Source organism: Dasypus novemcinctus, chromosome X (assembly GCF_030445035.2).
Source record: "Dasypus novemcinctus isolate mDasNov1 chromosome X, mDasNov1.1.hap2, whole genome shotgun sequence".
Classification (NCBI taxonomy): domain Eukaryota; kingdom Metazoa; phylum Chordata; class Mammalia; order Cingulata; family Dasypodidae; genus Dasypus; species Dasypus novemcinctus.
This window is the reverse complement of record NC_080704.1, coordinates 56,699,734-56,717,152: the sequence shown is the minus strand read 5'-3', so window position 1 is coordinate 56,717,152 and position 17,419 is coordinate 56,699,734. Positions and strand designations below refer to the sequence as shown.

Below are 17,419 nucleotides of genomic sequence, written 5' to 3'. Positions count from 1 at the left end.
CTATGCAAATATCTGTTCAAGTCCCTGCTTTCAGTTCTTTTCCGTATATACCTAAAAGTGGGATTGCTGGGTCATATGGTAATTCTAAACTTAACTTTCTGAGAAACTGCCAAACTGTTTTCTACAGCAGCTGCACCGTTTTACATTCCTGCCAACGATGTATGAAGGTTCCTATTTCTCCACAACCTTGCCAACATTTGTTATTTTCTGATTTTTTAACTAACAGCCATTCAAGTGGGTGTGAAGTAGTATTTCATAGTGGTTTTACTTTTTTACTTGCCTTTGCCTAGCTTTTAACTGAGTTTCAAGAGTTACCATACTATTTTTTATATCCAAATGAAATATCAGTATTGTTTTTTTATCTGATTATAATAGTAATGCACACTCGTCACATTTTTTTCGGACAACAGAGAAAAGCATAAAGGAGAAAGCAACAAAGTGACCATTAGTTATTTCCCTACCCAGAGATAACTACTGTTAACATTTCCTTCCCAACATTTTTATTCCCAATGGATACACATACATTTTACTAAAATCTTGTTGCCTTTGATGTATCATTTTAAGTAGCTTGATATCCTTTTTGGAACAAAGAAGAAATACCTTTCTTTCCATGGAGAAACAAGTAAAAACAGACAAGAAGGAGACAGGAGCATTTGTTGAGCTCCTACTGAATGCCTGTCTTATTAAATCTTCCAAAACCACTGTAAAGGGCAGTTACTAGAGACCCCTTTATGCAGGTGTGGGACTGAGCCTTAGCTGTTCCATCACCTGGATTCAAACCCTGTGCCCTCTAAAGGGCCTGGCCCACAGGAGGCGATCCATAATTGTTTACCCAATGAACGAAGTAACGTGTGCATCTACTCCCTAAGAAGGGAAAGGTGGGTACCATACACCCATTTCACCCACCCAACGGAGTCCATTTCTCCCGGCCTGGCTGCTAAGGCAACAGCAAGGTCTGTTGCCCCGGCAACTGCCCTCCGGCCGCCATGGCAACCGCCGTTGCAGGCTCCATCTCTTCACCGTGCCCCTTGGGTATCTCCATGGCGACCGGCGGGATGGAGGGTCTGCTAGGGACCTGACGCTGCGCCTGCGTGGAGTGGCAGTGGGGGAGGGGGGAGGGAGGGGAAGGGGGGAGGGAGGGCTGGAGAGGGCACGGTTGCTGGGCGCGCGCAGCCGCAGAAGAGCGCAGCCCGGTCCGCTAGCCCGGGCGCTGCGCACTTGCCAGCCTGTCAGCCCGTCCGCCCGACCGGAGCCCGGCTCGCTGCGGCAGCATGGCGGGGTCGCCGCTGCTCGGCGGGCCGCGGGCCGGGGGCGTCGGCCTTTTGGTGCTGCTGCTGTTGGGCGTCCTTCGGCCGCCCCCTGCGCTCTGCGCTCGGCCGGTGAAGGTGCGACCCCCAAGTCCGGCGCGGGCTAGGGTGGGGCGCAGGATGCTGGGGGGGGGGCCGGAGTCGGTGCCGTGGGCCACCCCAGCTGTGCCAGCTGCCGGCACGTGCGGGGAGATCGGCGAAGACGGCCCGGGGACCGGGCGCCACTTCGCGCCCGGGCCGGCGCCCCCGAGACCACGCTCGGTCTCTGGGTCCGCAGGGTGGTGGTGTGACAGGCTCTGCCAGCTCAGCCACACCCTGGGCTGAGCCAGACCTCGCCCCACCCGCCGCCCGTGGCGCTGTCCAGGGGACTTAGGCGCGTTAAGGGCGGGAGGTGTGCAAATCGGTGGTGTGCGCAGGGTGCGATGACGGGTGTGGGGGTGTCGTGTCCTTGGTAAGGGTGTGCCCTTTGGGGTGACCGCTTCTGAGCGTCCCTACGAAGGTGCCCTTGTGTGTCCGGGTGTGTAGTGTGTGTGATGATCTTGCTTCTGCATGTGACTTTGTGTGAGCTTACCTGCTTTCTCGATGTGCGTGTGTATGTGTAGGTGTCTGTGAAACCCGGATCTGTGATGGTGTGGCATATGGACGTGTCTTTTCTGGGTGTCTGTGTTGTGTGTCGGGGTGATTTCGTTTTGGGGTGAGAAAGGGTGGTCCTTGCATCCCAGTATGCGCGTTCCATTTTGGGTCCGTTGGACCGAGTGGCTGGGATTTGGGATGCGCGTTCATGACGCTGTTTCTTCGCGGAGCTTCGTCGCTGTGGGGAGAGCGGCAATGACGTCTGTGCTGCATTGTGTCTTGCAGGGTGTGGTGCGTGTCCTTGCGTCTGGGTGGCTTGGCGTTGGTAACTGCATAGGCAGCCGTGTGTGTGAACGTGCGCGATTCCTTGGGTGTGGATGTAGCATGCGTTGCGTTGCATCCATGACACCTCGAGTCCCCTGTCAGTGCGAGGCTGTGGCTGCCGGCGAGCGTCAGTCACCCCCCGGCGGGGATGGGGGACTCACGGGGGTTGGGGACCTGGCGCAAGGGAGCACCTGGCGCAGCATCCTCGGGTCAACCATCAGGGCTGTCTGCGACAAAGATGGACGGGTTTTAAAAGTATTAAATACTATATATATAACAATGTATGTAGCACATGTGTACGATGTAGGGAATAATGAGAACATAAACCTCCACACACCCATCATCCAGCTTAAGAAATCGAGCATGGACAATAATGCCAGAAGCCTCTGTGTGCTCCTCCCCAGGGCAGCCCTGCTCCCCGCCTCCCCGTCGGCATTATCCTGTATTTTCTGTTCATTGATCTCGTATTTTTACTTGTAGCTTATCACATACCTATGTATTTCTAGAGAATAGATTGTTTCGCTTGTCTTTTTTTTTGAACATCACGCAAATGGGGAATCCTACCTGGAGTCTGGCTTCTGCTAGTCACTCGGGGTCACTAGCAAGTCATTGGGGGTGTCTGATCCTCCGCAACTGGCTTTTATTTTTCTTTCTCTCTTTACACAGGTTGTGAGATTCAGTCATATTGGGATGTGCGACTGTCATTCATTTATTTGTATTGCCACATAAGATTTTATCCTATGAGTCTACCACCAGTTAAATACGCATTTTTGCTAGTGGACATTTGGGTGCTTTCCAGGCTTTTCTTTCTTTTTTTTCTCCCCGACTTTTAAGGCTATTCTGAACAGTGCTGCTCGTCTTTCATGAACTCGTAACAAGTGTAACGCCCCAGGAGTGGGTCATAGGATATGTGCATCTTTTGAGACATTGCCACAGGGCTCTTCAAAGTTACTTTGCATTTTAATTCCCACCTGCAAGGCAGGAGCATTTCCATTTTTCCATATCCATGTCAACAATTGACATTCACAGACTTCTTGATTTTTGCCTGTCTTTTGAATGTGTTATGCATAGTATCTCCTTGGGGGGTCTAATTTGCATTTCCTTGATTACTAAGGAGGTTGGCTCTTTTTCATTTGTTAAGCATTTGTTTCCATTTTTGTGAAATGTATTTCATGCCTTTTCTTCCCAATTTTTTTATTGGCTTGTTTTTCTCTTGGTTTTTAGGAATTCCTTGTATATTCTGGATACTAATCTTTTATTGATTATTTTTGTAGCAGGCATCTCTTCCCTCCCCGTGATTTTGATTTTCATTCTTTTTGTGGTGTCTTGGGATAAAAAGACATTCTTAATTTTAATGTGGTCAAATTTACTTGTCTCTGCCTTTACATTTTCCCCGAATTTGGATGACTGGCTCTTCTTGCATTATTTATTGAAGTTCACCGTGTCTCCACTGCTCTAAAATGCTGCCACTGACATGTAGCGAATGTCAGTACATATTAGAGACTGCTTCTAAGCTCTGTTCAATTCTAATACTTCCTTCAACTGGGACCAATCTGCTGCTTAACCTGTCCTTTGAGTTTTTAATTTCATTTAAAATATCTCTAGATGTTCTAGATATTTCTTTTTCAAATCTTCATGGTCATTTTTATGTTTTTGTTACTTACTCATACTTTTAATACCTTCTTTTATTTCTTTAAACTTAATGAAATTTTATCACAATTGCCTGAACTGAAAATTTGTCACTGGGTAATTTATCTTGCGGATATATTTGCACATGTGTCAAATGATATATGAACAAGATTATTCATTCCGGAATTGTTTATAAGAATATCAAAAGATTGAAAACATTCCATATGTCTTATCAACTGAAGGCTGGTTAAATAAACTATTGTATATCCACACAAAGGGATTCAATGTTGCTGTAAAAAAAAACAAAGAACGAGGATGCTGTCAATGTACTAATATAGATACAGATCTACTTAAAGCAAGATGCAGAACAGTCTGCTACCTTTTGGGTAAAAGAAGTGAACATAGAAACTTGTACTGGCATTTTCTTGTGTATGCATAAAGAAACCCCTGAAGGAGTGATGATGGTAGATATGACAGCTATCAAGTTTACTATATTAATGTTTTACTCTGATTGTTTGCAGTGGGTTCTCAGTTATTTTAGAGTTTCCAGTATACAGTCATATTATTTACAAATATTGATAAATTTACCGTGTAAAAAATAATTTTTTAGGAGGTACGGTGGATTGAATTTAGGACCTTGTACGCCTGAAGCAGGCACCTGAACCACTGAGCTCCACCCGCTCCACTGTTTACCTTTTTACTTCCTCTAATTTCTCTTTCCTTGTCTAATTGCTGTAGCAGGTATCTCCAGAATACTTAAATAATAGAGATGATAGGGCACATCTTTGTTTTGTCCCTGACTTTAGTGGAAATGCTTATATTTCTAGTGTTTTTCTATCAAGCATTATTGCTGACTTTTGGGTTGAGGCAGATATTTAACAGTGCATTTAAAAGTATTTAAAAATAAGTATCCAGTCTTTTTTAGCAGTTTTGCAGTGGGAGGTTGTGTTTTTTTCTCCCTTTCTGAATTGTATTCCCTCTTATTACCAGAAATGAAAGTTACGTATCTGCAAAACTTGAGTGTGAATTTGTGCTTCTGTGTGTGTGTTTCAGTGTGACTAGCTCAATCAGGTACTGAGGGTCTGGCTCCTAGTAGTCACCAGGGGTCACTGGGAATATTTGGGGGTAAACTGCTGGGATCCTTGTGTGTCTGAGGTTCTCCTGGGGTATCTGGGGCTGGTCCTGGGAATCACTAGGAGGCCACAGGAGTTGTACGAGGGATTGGGGGGTCTGCAAGTCCCTGGGACTCACTAGAAGTTCATAGGGAGGTTTGGGGAGTCTCAGGGATCTAAGGAGCCTTTAGAGTGATTAAGGGTCTCTAGGGGCCCTGGAACAAATTCTGGAAATCATTAGGATGATGTCACTGGAAGGTCTAGGAGCCTTTAGTGGTCTTAAATGTGTCTGGAGATTTTAGGGGGACTCCGTGACCTTATCTAGGTATATGCTGGGGATTACAGGGCCTTTGGTGACATCTGGGAATCCTCGAAGTCCATGGAGCCTCCCAGGCTGGGAATCCTTGGGCCGCCAGCTGCTAACACAAGTCTTTTCCCCCCACCTCGTGTTCACGCAGGAGCCCCGCGGCCTGGGCGCCCCCTCGCAGCCCCTGGCTGAGGCTGGCGCCCCTCGCCGCTTTCGGCGAGCGGTGCCCCGGGGAGAGGCTGCCGGCGCGGTGCAGGAGCTGGCGCGGGCGCTGGCGCACCTGCTGGAGGCCGAACGGCAGGAGCGGGCGCGGGTGGAGGCCCAGGAGGCCGAGGATCAGCAGGCCCGCGTCCTGGCTCAGCTGCTGCGCCTCTGGGGCGCTCCCCGCGCCGCCGACCCGGGCCTGGCCCTGGACGACGACCCGGACGCGCCCGCCGCGCAGCTCGCCCGCGCCCTGCTGCGCGCCCGCCTGGACCCCGCAGCCCTCGCCGCCCAGCTTGCGCCCGCCCCCGCCGCGCTCAGACCCCGGCCCCCCGCCTACGAGGATGGCCCCGCCGGCCCCGACGCCGAGGACACCGGCGACGAGACGCCCGATGTGGATCCCGAGCTGCTGAGGTACCCCGGCCAGGACGGGGAGGGAGCGGGAGCGCGAGCGGGCGGCCCGGGAAGATGAGGGCGAGCGGCTGCGGGGGACTGCGGGGGACTGCGGGGGCGTGCCGCTGGTCCTGGGGCGGGGATCCCGGCGTCCTGCTTAGGAGTGAGGACCTGAATTCAGGGCGTGAGAGCCAGGATGCCTGGTTGGGAGGACGGGTGACGTGGGAGAGGGGGCTCCCAAGCCCGGCTGCTGGGGTGGGCCGAAGGCGCAGAAATCAGAGTTTGTGTGCTGGACGGTGGGGATGTCTCTCTCCTTGAAGCAGTGAGTTGGGGACAGCCGGGTCCCCGCCGCAGGGCGACACATGGACCCAGACTCATGGCTTCTGGCTCGGCTTCCCCTGCAGGTATTTGCTGGGGCGGCTCCTCGCGGGAAGCGCGGACCCGGAGGCCGGGGCAGCCCCGCGCCGCCTTCGCCGCGCAGCTGACCCGGATTTGGGCCCCGACATGCCCTCAGAGGGAGTGCTGGGGGCGCTACTGCGCGTGAAACGCCTGGAGACCCCCGCGCCCCAGGCGCCAGCGCGCCGCCTCCTGTCGCTCTGAGCACCGCGGGAGTCCCGGCCGCCCTCCGACCCAGGACCACCCGCATCTGCAACTCCCGGACTCCTCTCCTTCCACATGGGGAGCAGGGCTTACCCCGGCCTTTGCTGCCCTCCATCCCCCACCTCCCCACTCCCTGGCCCCACAATAAATTTGATCTGAAGCAGCTCTGTGCTTTTCTGAGTTAACAGTGTCCAGGGGGGTGGTGGGCTCCGGGGGTGGGGTGGGGGGAGGTGACGGTGGCGGCTGCCCCTTCCAGCAGGTCCGAGGGCCCCCTGCCCTGGATCCCTCACTTTACAGCACTCCCCTTTCCCCCCAGGCTATGCCTCCCCTCCCTGGGGAGACATCCCTATGGACCACAGCAAAGCCCTCCAGAATCCCGTGCTCCCCTTTGACCTCGCTCAGGTACCGGGGAGCCCAAAGCCTTTTGGGACCATTCTGAGTACCCGCACCAGCATCTTCCCAGGACCCGCCCTCCCGAAGTCCCAGGGGTGGGGGTGGGGGGTGTTTGTGAAGAGTGGGGGTGGAGCTTGGCCTCTGCTGGCTCAGAAGTCCACAGGCGGGCCTAGGCCCCTTGGTGATGGGGGCAGGGGCACGCTGGGGCGGGAAAGAAAGGGCTTGGGCTGTGGGCCAGGGTCAGCCCTCCCAGCACTGCCCAGTCCTGGCCAGACTGCTGAGGAGTCTGAGAATTTAGAACCTCCAGGTAGGAGGGTAGGTAGGATGTCTTATGCCTATGTTTGTGAGTTTGATATATCCTTTAAAAATATTTTAATAATATCACAGAGCCACCTCTCTGTCTGGCCTCTTGTCCCGCGCATCAAAGATGCGGGAAGGGGGTGTTGGCGAGTTGGTGGCTGTGGCCACGGCACCGGCTCTTTCCCTTCCCCTCTTCCCCGCTGTCTACAAGTTTTTGCTCAAATGTCACCTACTCAAGACTTGCCTCCGACCTCCCTGGTAAGCAGCATCACTGCCACGCATTAGTCCCTTCCCTGCCTAATACAAACCTTTTGTGACTAACCTTCTGTTACAGAGCTATTTCTTTTCTTTTCCTTCACCTCCCACAGGGATGTTTTGTCTGTCTTGTTCACCTCTACAGCCCTTGCATCCAAACCACGGCCTGCCGTCCAGTGGGCTCCCCCCAAATTCTGGAGTGACAGGAATTCTCACAATTCTACCCAGTCTTACCCCAACTCAGACAACACTTGGCACAGAGGCTGCTTTGAAACTTAGGCACACCATTTGTTTAATTTTGTGCAAAATTTCTGTCTGACACACCACCACCACCATTAAACAGGAGGAAAAACAAATGAAAACCTTCCCCAAGAGGGGGGGGTCTATCCCTGAGGCTCCAAAGGGGTCCCCCATGCAGCTAGTTGCTCCGCATGGGGGGTGGGGGAGATTCGTGCCAAAGGAATCGTCACCTTGGTGTGAAGGAGGGGCCACTTTTCTTGACAGAGATCTTCAGGCCACAGAGCAGCCACAGCAGCAAGTTGCCTTCTGGGCCCGGGCCCTCTCCCTCTCTGCCTTTGCTGCGACCTCCTTAGCTCTGGCCTCCTGGACCCTCTGGATCTCCTGGATGAGCAGGGAAAAGGCTTCCTCGACCCCTTGGCGGGTCTTGGCTGAGGCCTCCACGAACGGGGTGCCCCAGCTCTGGGCAAAAGCAGCAGCAGCATCATGATCATCTCCGGCAGCGGTCACGAGGTCGCACTTGTTGCCCACCAGGACGAGGGGCTGGGTGTGGGAAGGGCCCCAGGCGGCCCACATCTGCTGCAGCTGGGTGAGAGAGGAGGGGTCATCAAGGGCGAAGACCCCCAGCACGCCGTCACTGATGGCCACGCACTGGTCACGCAGGTCCCCGTGATTCGCCTGCCCCGCCGTATCCAGCACGTTCAGGACGCAGGACCCGGAGTCCAGGGCCACCTCCTTCCAGTAGGAATCCTGGATTGTGGGGTCGTGGTCCTCTACGAAGCACTGGTGGTTCAGCTGGATGGTCAGTGCGCTCTTGCCCACCCCGCTGGCACCCACCACCGCCACCTTGTACTCGGGCAGCTTCTGGCTGGCACCCTGGCTGCGGGCCGGGGCCTTGTGCCCCTCCTCCTGGGAGCCGAGGTTCCAGGCGCCCAGGCCCAGGTTGAGGCTGCTCGGCTTTGTGGGTAGTGCCATGCTGCCAGAGGGCAGGCTGGGGAGGAGACGTGGAGAGGAGACGTGGCTCGCAGGCCCTGCAAGTGGGAAGAGCACAAAGACCACTGGGAGAGGTTAGGCGAGATCATTTGGGGGAAGGGGACGCTGGGTGTCAGTGGATGAACATTTCTTGAATGCCTCCCCTATGCTAATCACCTTCTGCTGGGCTAAAGAAATGTTTGTTGTTTATGGCCTCTTTCTCCCCCTTCTACAACATAAACCCTGTGAGGGCAGGGATTTATTATTATTGTGATATGATCTACATACCACAAAGTTCATACAGTTCAAGTATTTTTTAGTATCTTCACTGAGTTGTGCAACTATCACCATGACCTAATTTTAAAGCTTTTGTTGCCCTGAAAAGGACCCCACCTCCCTTTCTGGAGGGTGGGGACTCTGTCTGCTTTGTGTACCCTTGTACCCCAGCCCAGCACTGTCCTGTCATCCAGTACATGCAGTTACATGCCTACCCTCAGGGAGTTTATGTTCAAAGAAGTGGAGATTGATAATAAGCCAAGAAAGTAAGTAAATTAGGTAGCATGCTAGCTACCTAATTTAATCCTTATTTATTCATCATTCAACATACATTTATTGATTACCTACTGGGTGGCCAAGACACAGAGGTGGGAAAAAAATAGACCAGAAATCCCAGCCTCTGTGAAAGTTACATTCTAGTGGGGGAGGAAAACAGTAAACAAGCTAAATCAGTAAAATATATTTCAGGAATAGGTGAGGAGCACAGAAGGCACTGATGACCATGAGGTATTTTTACAAGAATTTAATCCTTATTCATTAATTAAAGAGCCTTACAGTGTGCCAGGCATTGTGTGGGGCGCTGGGGATAGGGCAGGGAACAAAATAGATTAAAATCTGCTGCCCTGGTGAGGATTATATCCTGTCAGTGATAAATGACAATAAACAAGGTAATCAGGTAGATTATCTTGCAAATCAGAGGGGGATGGCACACAGCAGGCACTCACTTTAGTAAATCACCATGAATTCATTCAAGAAATATTTAGGTGCATTAGGTCAGGGCGCTGGCATTGCAAGTCTCTGGAAGCTGCGCAGTGGCAGGTTGGGGGAAGATAGTGAGTTCGAGGTACCCAGGGGAGGTTTTATCGAGTTTGGGAGCTGTAGCTAAGACGGGGATGGGAATCCAGCTGTGGGGTCCTCAGCCCAGAGGGATGGCTGAAGATGGTCACTGTGTGTGCTTGCTCGGGAAGAGGCTGGAGGCATGATGAGGTGGAGAAGGAAGCAGGGGACAGAGCTCCAGGGATCCCCACCAGTTGGTGGACAGAAAGAGGGCAAAGACAACAGCTGTGAGGAAAAACTGGGGAGGCGGCAAGAGCAGGAGTAGCGAAAAGGAGGCCACTTGTCATTGTCCAGGTTGGGCATGATGGCGGTCCCCGTGGTGGCCACGGGCTTGGTGAGGAGAGATCGGATTCTGGATAGAATGTGAAGGTGGAACTGACAGGATTTCCTGGGGCATTACTTCAGGGGTTAAAAAGTTAAAAGGTGTGTGTGTGTGTGTGTGTGTGTGTGTGTGTTGGGGGGGGGCGGTCAAGGCTGACTCTTAAGGTCTAGGCCTGAGCCACTGAAGCTGAGGGTGCCATCATCTGAGGTGGGAGCCCCATCCTCTTTGCCATGGTGGTCACGGATGATAATGACTGGCAGAGCAGCAGACATTATCCACCCAGCACCCAGTCGGCGCCACCGGGATTGCTTCCTCTATGGATTCCCCGCCCCGCTTTCCCAGTGAGAACAACTAGGCTCAGGGAGGTAGCCGTGACTGGCCCCGAGGCGCCCGACCCTCCCGGATTCAAGGCAGGAGAGGTCTTGGCCTTCTCAATCCACACGGAGCGAACACCCGCGCCCAGGTGGCTCTCCTTCCCCAGGCGGCGGGGACTGGCTGGGAACCTCGCGGAGAAAGAGGGAAGGAGAAGGGTTCCCCCAAGCCCACGACCTTGAGCTCTCCCGACCTCGCTCCCAAATCCCGGCGCCCAAAGAACCTCCCAGGTCGGGGTCGCGGTCGCGGTCGGGGCCAGAAGCCCGGGCGGCCCGGCTCACCTCTGTCCTGGGAAAGGTGGTCCCGCTCAGACCCCGGCCGGTGCTTGGGCAGGAATGCTAGATGCTTCTACCTCGCCTGAAGCGCAGGGTTGGGGAGGGGGCTTGTAGGCATGCGCGGAGCTCTCCCTCCGCTACCCCCTGCAGGCACCCTGGCGCTGCCCTGGGGTGAGCGCGAGGTCAAGTCCCGGCCCGCCCCTCTGCCCCACCAGCACGTGCGCGCCGAGGAGGGCCCCTAGCGGGTACGCCGCCAGCGGGCAGGCCCCGTGTCCTGCGGCGCCTCTGCCTACCTTGCCCGGGTCGGTGTGTGTGTGTGCGCGCGCGCGTGTGTATGGATTTTAAACTGGAAGACTTTGGGAAACGTTTGACGAGGGCCTCTTCGAGGCCTTGGAGGCTGACCCGCCTGCCTCATCCAGGCTTTTGGTAGTTGCTGGAAATGGACAGCTCCTGGAGCGGAAAGACTTGCAGGGGAAGAGGGTGAGTGCACCAGGGCAGAAAGGACAAGATTTGATTTGGGGCGGATCTGTGTCTAGTGGGCAATTTCCCATTTTCCCTTGCTGCTCTGGCGATCATGTGACCCAGTTCCGACCAATGGGGAGCAGGAGTCACTGGACTGGGCCTCCTGAATGCTCCTTAAAAGTGGAATGGCATTTGGCAGTGCTTCTCTTGCCTTTCTCCATTTTGATAACTGGAAAATGTGCTTATTAAAATTTCTTATCTTAAGTAAGCCAGACGCAAAAGGACAAATAGTGCATGGTCTCCTTATTATGAACTAAATACACAATAAATGCATAGAGTCAAAACCTAGAGTATAGGTTATTAGGAGATGAGAAGGGCTGAGATGGACTACTGATGCTTAGTGTATGTAGACGTTTTATTTAACTTGACTGTAAAAGGTGGAAATGTAGAGTTGACGGTAACACATTATAGTAAGTAGCAGCTGTTTTAAAAATGGGAATGTGGCTGAAAAGGGTTGTCTAGGGATGTAATTGAAAGTCATTGAAAGAAAGCTAGAGAATAATCTAGTGACTGAATAGCACATTAAACCCAGAGGTGGAGGAGAATTGTGGTTGATGGTACAGATGCAAGACTGACTGTTCTTCTGTGAGTTAGAGCAGATTTACGTCACTATTGCAGGGTGGTGGGAATGTGGAAAAGCATGGGAAAACTACAATTGGAGTAACCTATGGACTGTGGTTAACAGCAATACTGTAATATTCATGCATCTATGCCAAAGATGTACTGTGTTGATAATGGGGGGTGGTATGGAAAAAGTGTGCAAATATATGCTATGGACCATGGTTGGTGGTAATAGTCTGATGATATTAACTCACAATCTGTAACAAATGTTCCACTATAGTGTGGTATGTTGGTGAAGGGTGTTGTATAGGGATTCTATGCATGATTGTTTTGTAAGTTCACAACCTCCGTAATAAAAAGATATATAAAAAAATAATAGGATGGGTTGGGGGAAAATACACCAATTATAAGACACGGACTATAGTAGTAATATTTTGACAATGCTCTTGCATAGTTTGTAACAAATATTTCACAACAATGCCAGGTGTCATTGGTGGGGTGATGTATGGGACCCCCCGTATGATGTTATGCATGTTTATTTTATAAGTTCACAATTTTTACTATACACTTATTTTATTTTATTTTTTTCATGTACCATCACTAATGCAAAATGTTAATAGGAAGAACTGTGAGAGGGTATAGGAGAGTTCTATGCTGCTTTTTGCAGGATTTTTCTGCCAACCTACAGGTGCTCAAAAATAAAAAGATGCCTCTTCCCGTTCATTATCCTTCTAGGTGGTCTTATTCCAGTGTCTCATTACTGCTGGAGTGGAATGATAGATATGAGCTCGTTTGTCCCATCGTTGCAAAACTTTCTGTTACCTAAGACTGAAAAACAGATTTAAAAGTCCAATTCAGTGTTCACACAAAGTCCAGGATCATTCCAGGACCAAAGGGAAGAACTGCTGGCTTGCTTTTAATCCAGTTTTTTTTTTAACCTTTCAAAGTTGTTAAAGCTTTACCAGAAGGCATGAGTGTAGGGAACATCATTGTCCAACACTTCTCACGTAAATTCAAACCTCAGACTCCTTTTGTGGAGTAAAAAGGTTATTTGCCGTTTTTTAATTTTTTTAATTTTTTAATTTTTTATTTTTTCAATTCATTTTTAAAAAATATTACATTCAAAAAATATGAGGTCACCATTCACCCCCACTGCCCCCACCCATTTGCCGTTTTTAAGTTCATTTGAGTTGCAAAGATTATTTCCCCTTCCCTGTTTTTAGGATTTCCAGTATTCCCCCATTCAATCTTGGCTGCCACAACCAGACAAAAAGAAAGCGCGAGGACTTCTTTTTCTTGCATCTATAGTGGAAACCTTAGCAGCAGACATTAACTGCTCCAGGGCTGTCAGAGATGCATTACACTTATTATTTATATATGTTCATGTATGAATGATATACTTGAATAAAAACCATTAAAAAATTTCTTCACTTAAGCAGCTCTGAAAATTCTAAAACTAATTGAGCTGGTTTTCTATTAATCTAATTTTCGAAGTTTACTCTTTGCACTTAGTTCCCTGAAGGATATTAACCAGACCTCCTCAATTTTGCTTACAAGAATAAGATAATGTGGCAAAGCAAAACCGGACAGAATGGTGTTAGGAGCACCTTATGGCCCAGTAAATCTGTAGCTTTTCTCTGAGATAAAAAGCTTGATATCTTTGAGCAGTTGGCTGAGAAAGTTGTCATGAAGACCTGTGGTTAATTAGCTGCTGAAACCAAGGACAAATTTAATGTCTTTGACACAATGCAGGACTGAAAAATTGCACATACCCTCCTCACAAAACCCCTGCATCACGTTTTTCTTCTCCCCTATCCCTCTCTTTTGCCTATAAAAATGCTAACTCCCATTCTTACTTTGAACTGGTTTTGGGAAGACTCCCCCAGTTCCTCGCTTGTCCACTCACAATAAATCACCTTCTCACTGAGAGATGTGTTTTTCCCTTGTAGCGCTGGATTGGGTGGGTCCTTCTAATGAAAATAGCCTTGCTTACAGTAACAAAATTTGACAAGCCAGCCAGGAGCCACACTGCTCTGGAATGCAACCCCCAGAGTATCCCCAATCTATGTCTTGTTGACTGCAGGGCTTGCCTGGATCCCTCAGCTTCATGCCTAGCAGCTGCCCAGGGGCTTCCCTGGAGAAACAAGACTGGAGATTGCGGGTGAGGTTTCTGTCATGGGCGGCGGACATTGAGAGCTTTGTGTGAAAGTGATTCTGAAGCTGGGTCTTTCCCTGTGCTAGGTAAGTGTATGAAATTCTTTTGTCTGTTCTGAACTGTGCTTACTTTAACTTTGTTGATCTGCTCCTGCCAAGGAGACTATTGGGTTGGTTTTTCAGTCTGCTCACACTGAGGAGACTAATGGATTAGCTTTGTCGGTCTGCTCATGCCAAGAGGACTGTTGAATTTTGAGTTGATCTGAGAAGGTGTATATGGACCTGCTGGATTTGAGTCTCATTATCTGTGGTCTCAGACTTGGGGTTCACCTGTTGATAAATCATATTTTTGCTTTGAAGTTGGGGAGCCTGTTGATTTTGAGGAGCTCTTGTTCTTAATGTTCTGTCTTTGTGACTATTGTTGGTGTTGCCTAGCCATGGGAAACTCTCAGGATGTGCCAGCTATGTCTTCTTTAGGTTGTGTTTTAGAACATTAGTCTAAATTCGGAGGGGACCCTCTTAAAAAAAAAAAAGAAAATGAGTTCCTTCTATTGCAGCATTGCTGGCCACAGTATAAATTGGATGACACTGAAATGTAATCTAAAAATGAGCCTTTAAATTTCAATACTATCTTGCAATTGAATTTGTTTTGTAAAAGACATAACAAATGGAATTAGTTTAACTGCTGAAGCCATGGAAAAACTTAGCAATGTTAATGTTCTGTTCTGTTTCCATGGTATTTCTAATTGGATCTGGATAGCTACATTAATACATTGGTGCAGTTAAAGTTTAATAACTTTTGAATTGGATAACTCTATGAAAGTAAAAGAGGGAGAGAGGAAAAAAAAAAAGAAAAGAAAAATGCTAGCTGCTTTTGTAAGCCTGCAATTAAATCATGGCTTAGCCCTGATAGAAACCAGCCTCTCCTGCCAACTTGCCTCCAGAAAACTAACTCAGAAATGTACCCTTGTAAATGTTTTATATTATAGCTCTCTAAAACACTGATAAAATAGTAAACTAAAGAAACCATGTTTCTGAAAACCATCCCCAACGAGCTATCAAAGTTCTAGTATTGCATGCTACTAAGTATTTGAAACGAGATGTTTGCAGATAACCAAATTGAATCATTATTCTGGCAAGTTTGCTTAATCTTTATGGTAATTGTATGTTGTAAGTGGTTTTCTTGGAGTTTCCAAAATCATTTTGGTAACTTAAGTATGTAAGGTATATAGAATGTGATTTTTATTTATTAAGAAAAAAGAACATAATCTTTGTCCTTAATGACTGGTTATCAAGAAAGGAAAATGTGGGACAAAGCCTGAATAAATACAGAAAGTACAGACGGTTCACAGAAGAGGAATTTTTGTGTTCAAAGTTGGGTAAGGTTTGGTGGAACTATCTATAAAGTTTTAAAAGCCTTAGTATCAAATTGTATACTGATGCAAAACTAAAATTTGGTTCTTTCTGTTAAAGTAACAAAGTTTCTCAAATCATTTAGTAGAAGGTCATAAAGTATTTTCTCCTGAATAATCAGTATACAAAACAGAAAGTCTGTTTTATCAAAATAGCTTTTTGTACTTTATCGTGTCCTTGGTTTAAGAAGTCTTCTCACTTTTAAAAGAGCACCGCTAAAGTCAAGGAGATGGGAGACATTTTTTAAAAAGACATTTTAAATTTATTTTTCTCTATCCCCTCCTTCCCCCAGAAGGTTTGCTTGTCTGTCTGCTCATTGTTTGCTCACCTTCTTCAGGAGGCACTGGGAACTGAACCCAGGACAGTCCACATGAAAGGCGAGTGCCCAATGGACTGAGTCATATCCGCTCCCTGTGGGCTGCGGTGTCTGCTGGCTTGTGGCCTCTGCTTGTTGTGGTGGGGGTGGCATCTAGCTCTGTTGCAGCAGTGTCCAGCTCTGTTGTGGCGGGAGGTGGCATCTGCTCATCTTCTTTTAGGAAGCACCAGGACTCGAACCCAGGACTTCCCATGTGTTAGGCAGGCACCCAAGTGGTTGAGCCACATCAGCTTCCTGGGAGATGTTCTTAAGGAATTAGAAAACCCCAAGGACAGCTGGGCTGTAATGGACTACCTGGGGGGAGGGGAGTCTTACTACTGAATTAAAATCAAAATATTTAAAGCATAGCCTCCTGTGTGTGTGTGTGTGTAGTCCTTGCTAAAAACCTGGTAACCAAATAATGCCCAGATAACTTTGGGTGTGGAATGATGGAAAACCCAAAGACAGACCATGTCAAAAGAATGAGAATTATGAGTCAAATAAGTGAATTTTATGTTTTTGTTTGTATGCCTAACTGTGCCTATTTGTTCAAAATATATACATATTTGTAACTGAGTACTCTTGGATCCCAAAATTAGAAAAGCCAAGCAGGATGGAATGGTCATATAAAAATGTGAATGTAGAAACTATTGGAAGAAAACATTCTTCCTAAGCTCCTTGGCCTACCCTGCTCCCTCCCCAAGGCCTTCTCTTTGAAAGGGCTACAGGGGAAGGGCTAGGTGTGAGAAGATAGGGAAATATAAGTTTAGTTTAAAACTCTGTCTACTAGGTGGGGAAATTAAGAATGATAGGGACAGAGGAAATGTTACACAATAAACCTTGGTTTGCATAATTTTTCCTGTAATTCCTCAATTTAAACCTTTTAACAGCCTTGGGATGAGAGTAATGAATAAATCAATTGCCAAATTTCAGTAAATAAAGAAAAAGTCCTTGAAAGCTATGGAAAGCTAAATTTTCTAAATTATGATTAAAACAAATTTAAACAATTATATTCCAGAACCTGGCAGTCAGTATACTTTTAAGGTTGTTCACAATTTTAGAATATTATAAAAAAAGAGGTTTTAGCCTCTGTAGCAGTTCGATATGGTTATGAATTCCAAAAATAGACATTGGATTATGTTGTAATCTGGTCTGTACTTGGGAGTGATGAGTTATGATTGGGGCTTTGATTGGGCCAGGTCAAGATAAAAGGCATGGCAAAGTACAGTTGAGGAGTTTTCAATGTTGGAATTTTGATGTTGGAGTTTGATGATGAAGCCTTAAGTTGGAGCCCCAGGAAGTAAGCTCACAGAAGAAAGAGAAGCCAGCCCCGGGAAAAGGAACCCTGAGCCCAGGAAGAAGCAAACCCTGGGAAGAAAGGAACCTTGAACCAACCAATTTCTTGTATTTTGCCTCTGCACCCCTTTGGCTGACTAATACGGCCTACTTGGAGGAAGGGATAAAGAATATTTCTTGCATAAATTATAACTGCTTCCATTTTATTTGGCTTGGGTGTAATCTCTCTAGAGGTTTATAGGATATTAATAAAATAAATTAGCATTATATTAGGTCTTCAAACAAGACAGTAAGCTAGCGCGACGGGCGGATGAGGCAAGTTGATGCAACAAGATGACGCAACAAAGAGACACAAAGAGGAAAAACAATGAGAGACACAACAAAGCAGGGAGCTGAAGTGGCTCAAGTGATTGACCACTTCTCTCCCACACGA

General features: G+C 48.4%; 2 protein-coding genes and 1 non-coding gene across 3 annotated transcripts; 1 reads left to right on the top strand and 2 right to left on the bottom strand.

Annotated features, from left to right (window-relative positions):
- The first annotated feature begins 1,177 nt into the window (after window positions 1-1,177).
- Window positions 1,178-6,610, top strand: PCSK1N (proprotein convertase subtilisin/kexin type 1 inhibitor). Its single transcript, XM_004464983.3, has 3 exons — window positions 1,178-1,385; window positions 5,404-5,867; window positions 6,251-6,610. Exons 1-3 carry the CDS (start codon window positions 1,272-1,274, stop codon window positions 6,444-6,446), a joined length of 774 nt encoding a protein of 257 aa, XP_004465040.1. The 5' UTR covers window positions 1,178-1,271; the 3' UTR covers window positions 6,447-6,610.
- A 1,294-nt stretch (window positions 6,611-7,904) lies between these two features.
- Window positions 7,905-8,606, bottom strand: ERAS (ES cell expressed Ras). The gene has a single exon (XM_004464982.2). It carries the CDS (start codon window positions 8,604-8,606, stop codon window positions 7,905-7,907), a length of 702 nt encoding a protein of 233 aa, XP_004465039.1.
- A 4,389-nt stretch (window positions 8,607-12,995) lies between these two features.
- LOC111765714 (small nucleolar RNA SNORA31) lies at window positions 12,996-13,127 on the bottom strand. Its single transcript, XR_002797984.1, has one exon. It is a non-coding gene; the product is annotated as a small nucleolar RNA SNORA31 (small nucleolar RNA).
- Window positions 13,128-17,419: the final 4,292 nt, after the last annotated feature.

Excerpts from the sequence above, each read along its gene's own strand:
- PCSK1N (XM_004464983.3), top strand. The coding sequence starts at position 1,272 with ATGGCGGGGTCGCCGCTGCTCGGCGGGCCGCGGGCCGGGGGCGTCGGC. Across the intron at positions 1,386-5,403 it reads TCTGCGCTCGGCCGGTGAAG|GAGCCCCGCGGCCTGGGCGC; the intron begins GTGCGACCCCCA and ends GTGTTCACGCAG. Across the intron at positions 5,868-6,250 it reads GTGGATCCCGAGCTGCTGAG|GTATTTGCTGGGGCGGCTCC; the intron begins GTACCCCGGCCA and ends CTTCCCCTGCAG.
- ERAS (XM_004464982.2), bottom strand. The coding sequence starts at position 8,606 with ATGGCACTACCCACAAAGCCGAGCAGCCTCAACCTGGGCCTGGGCGCC.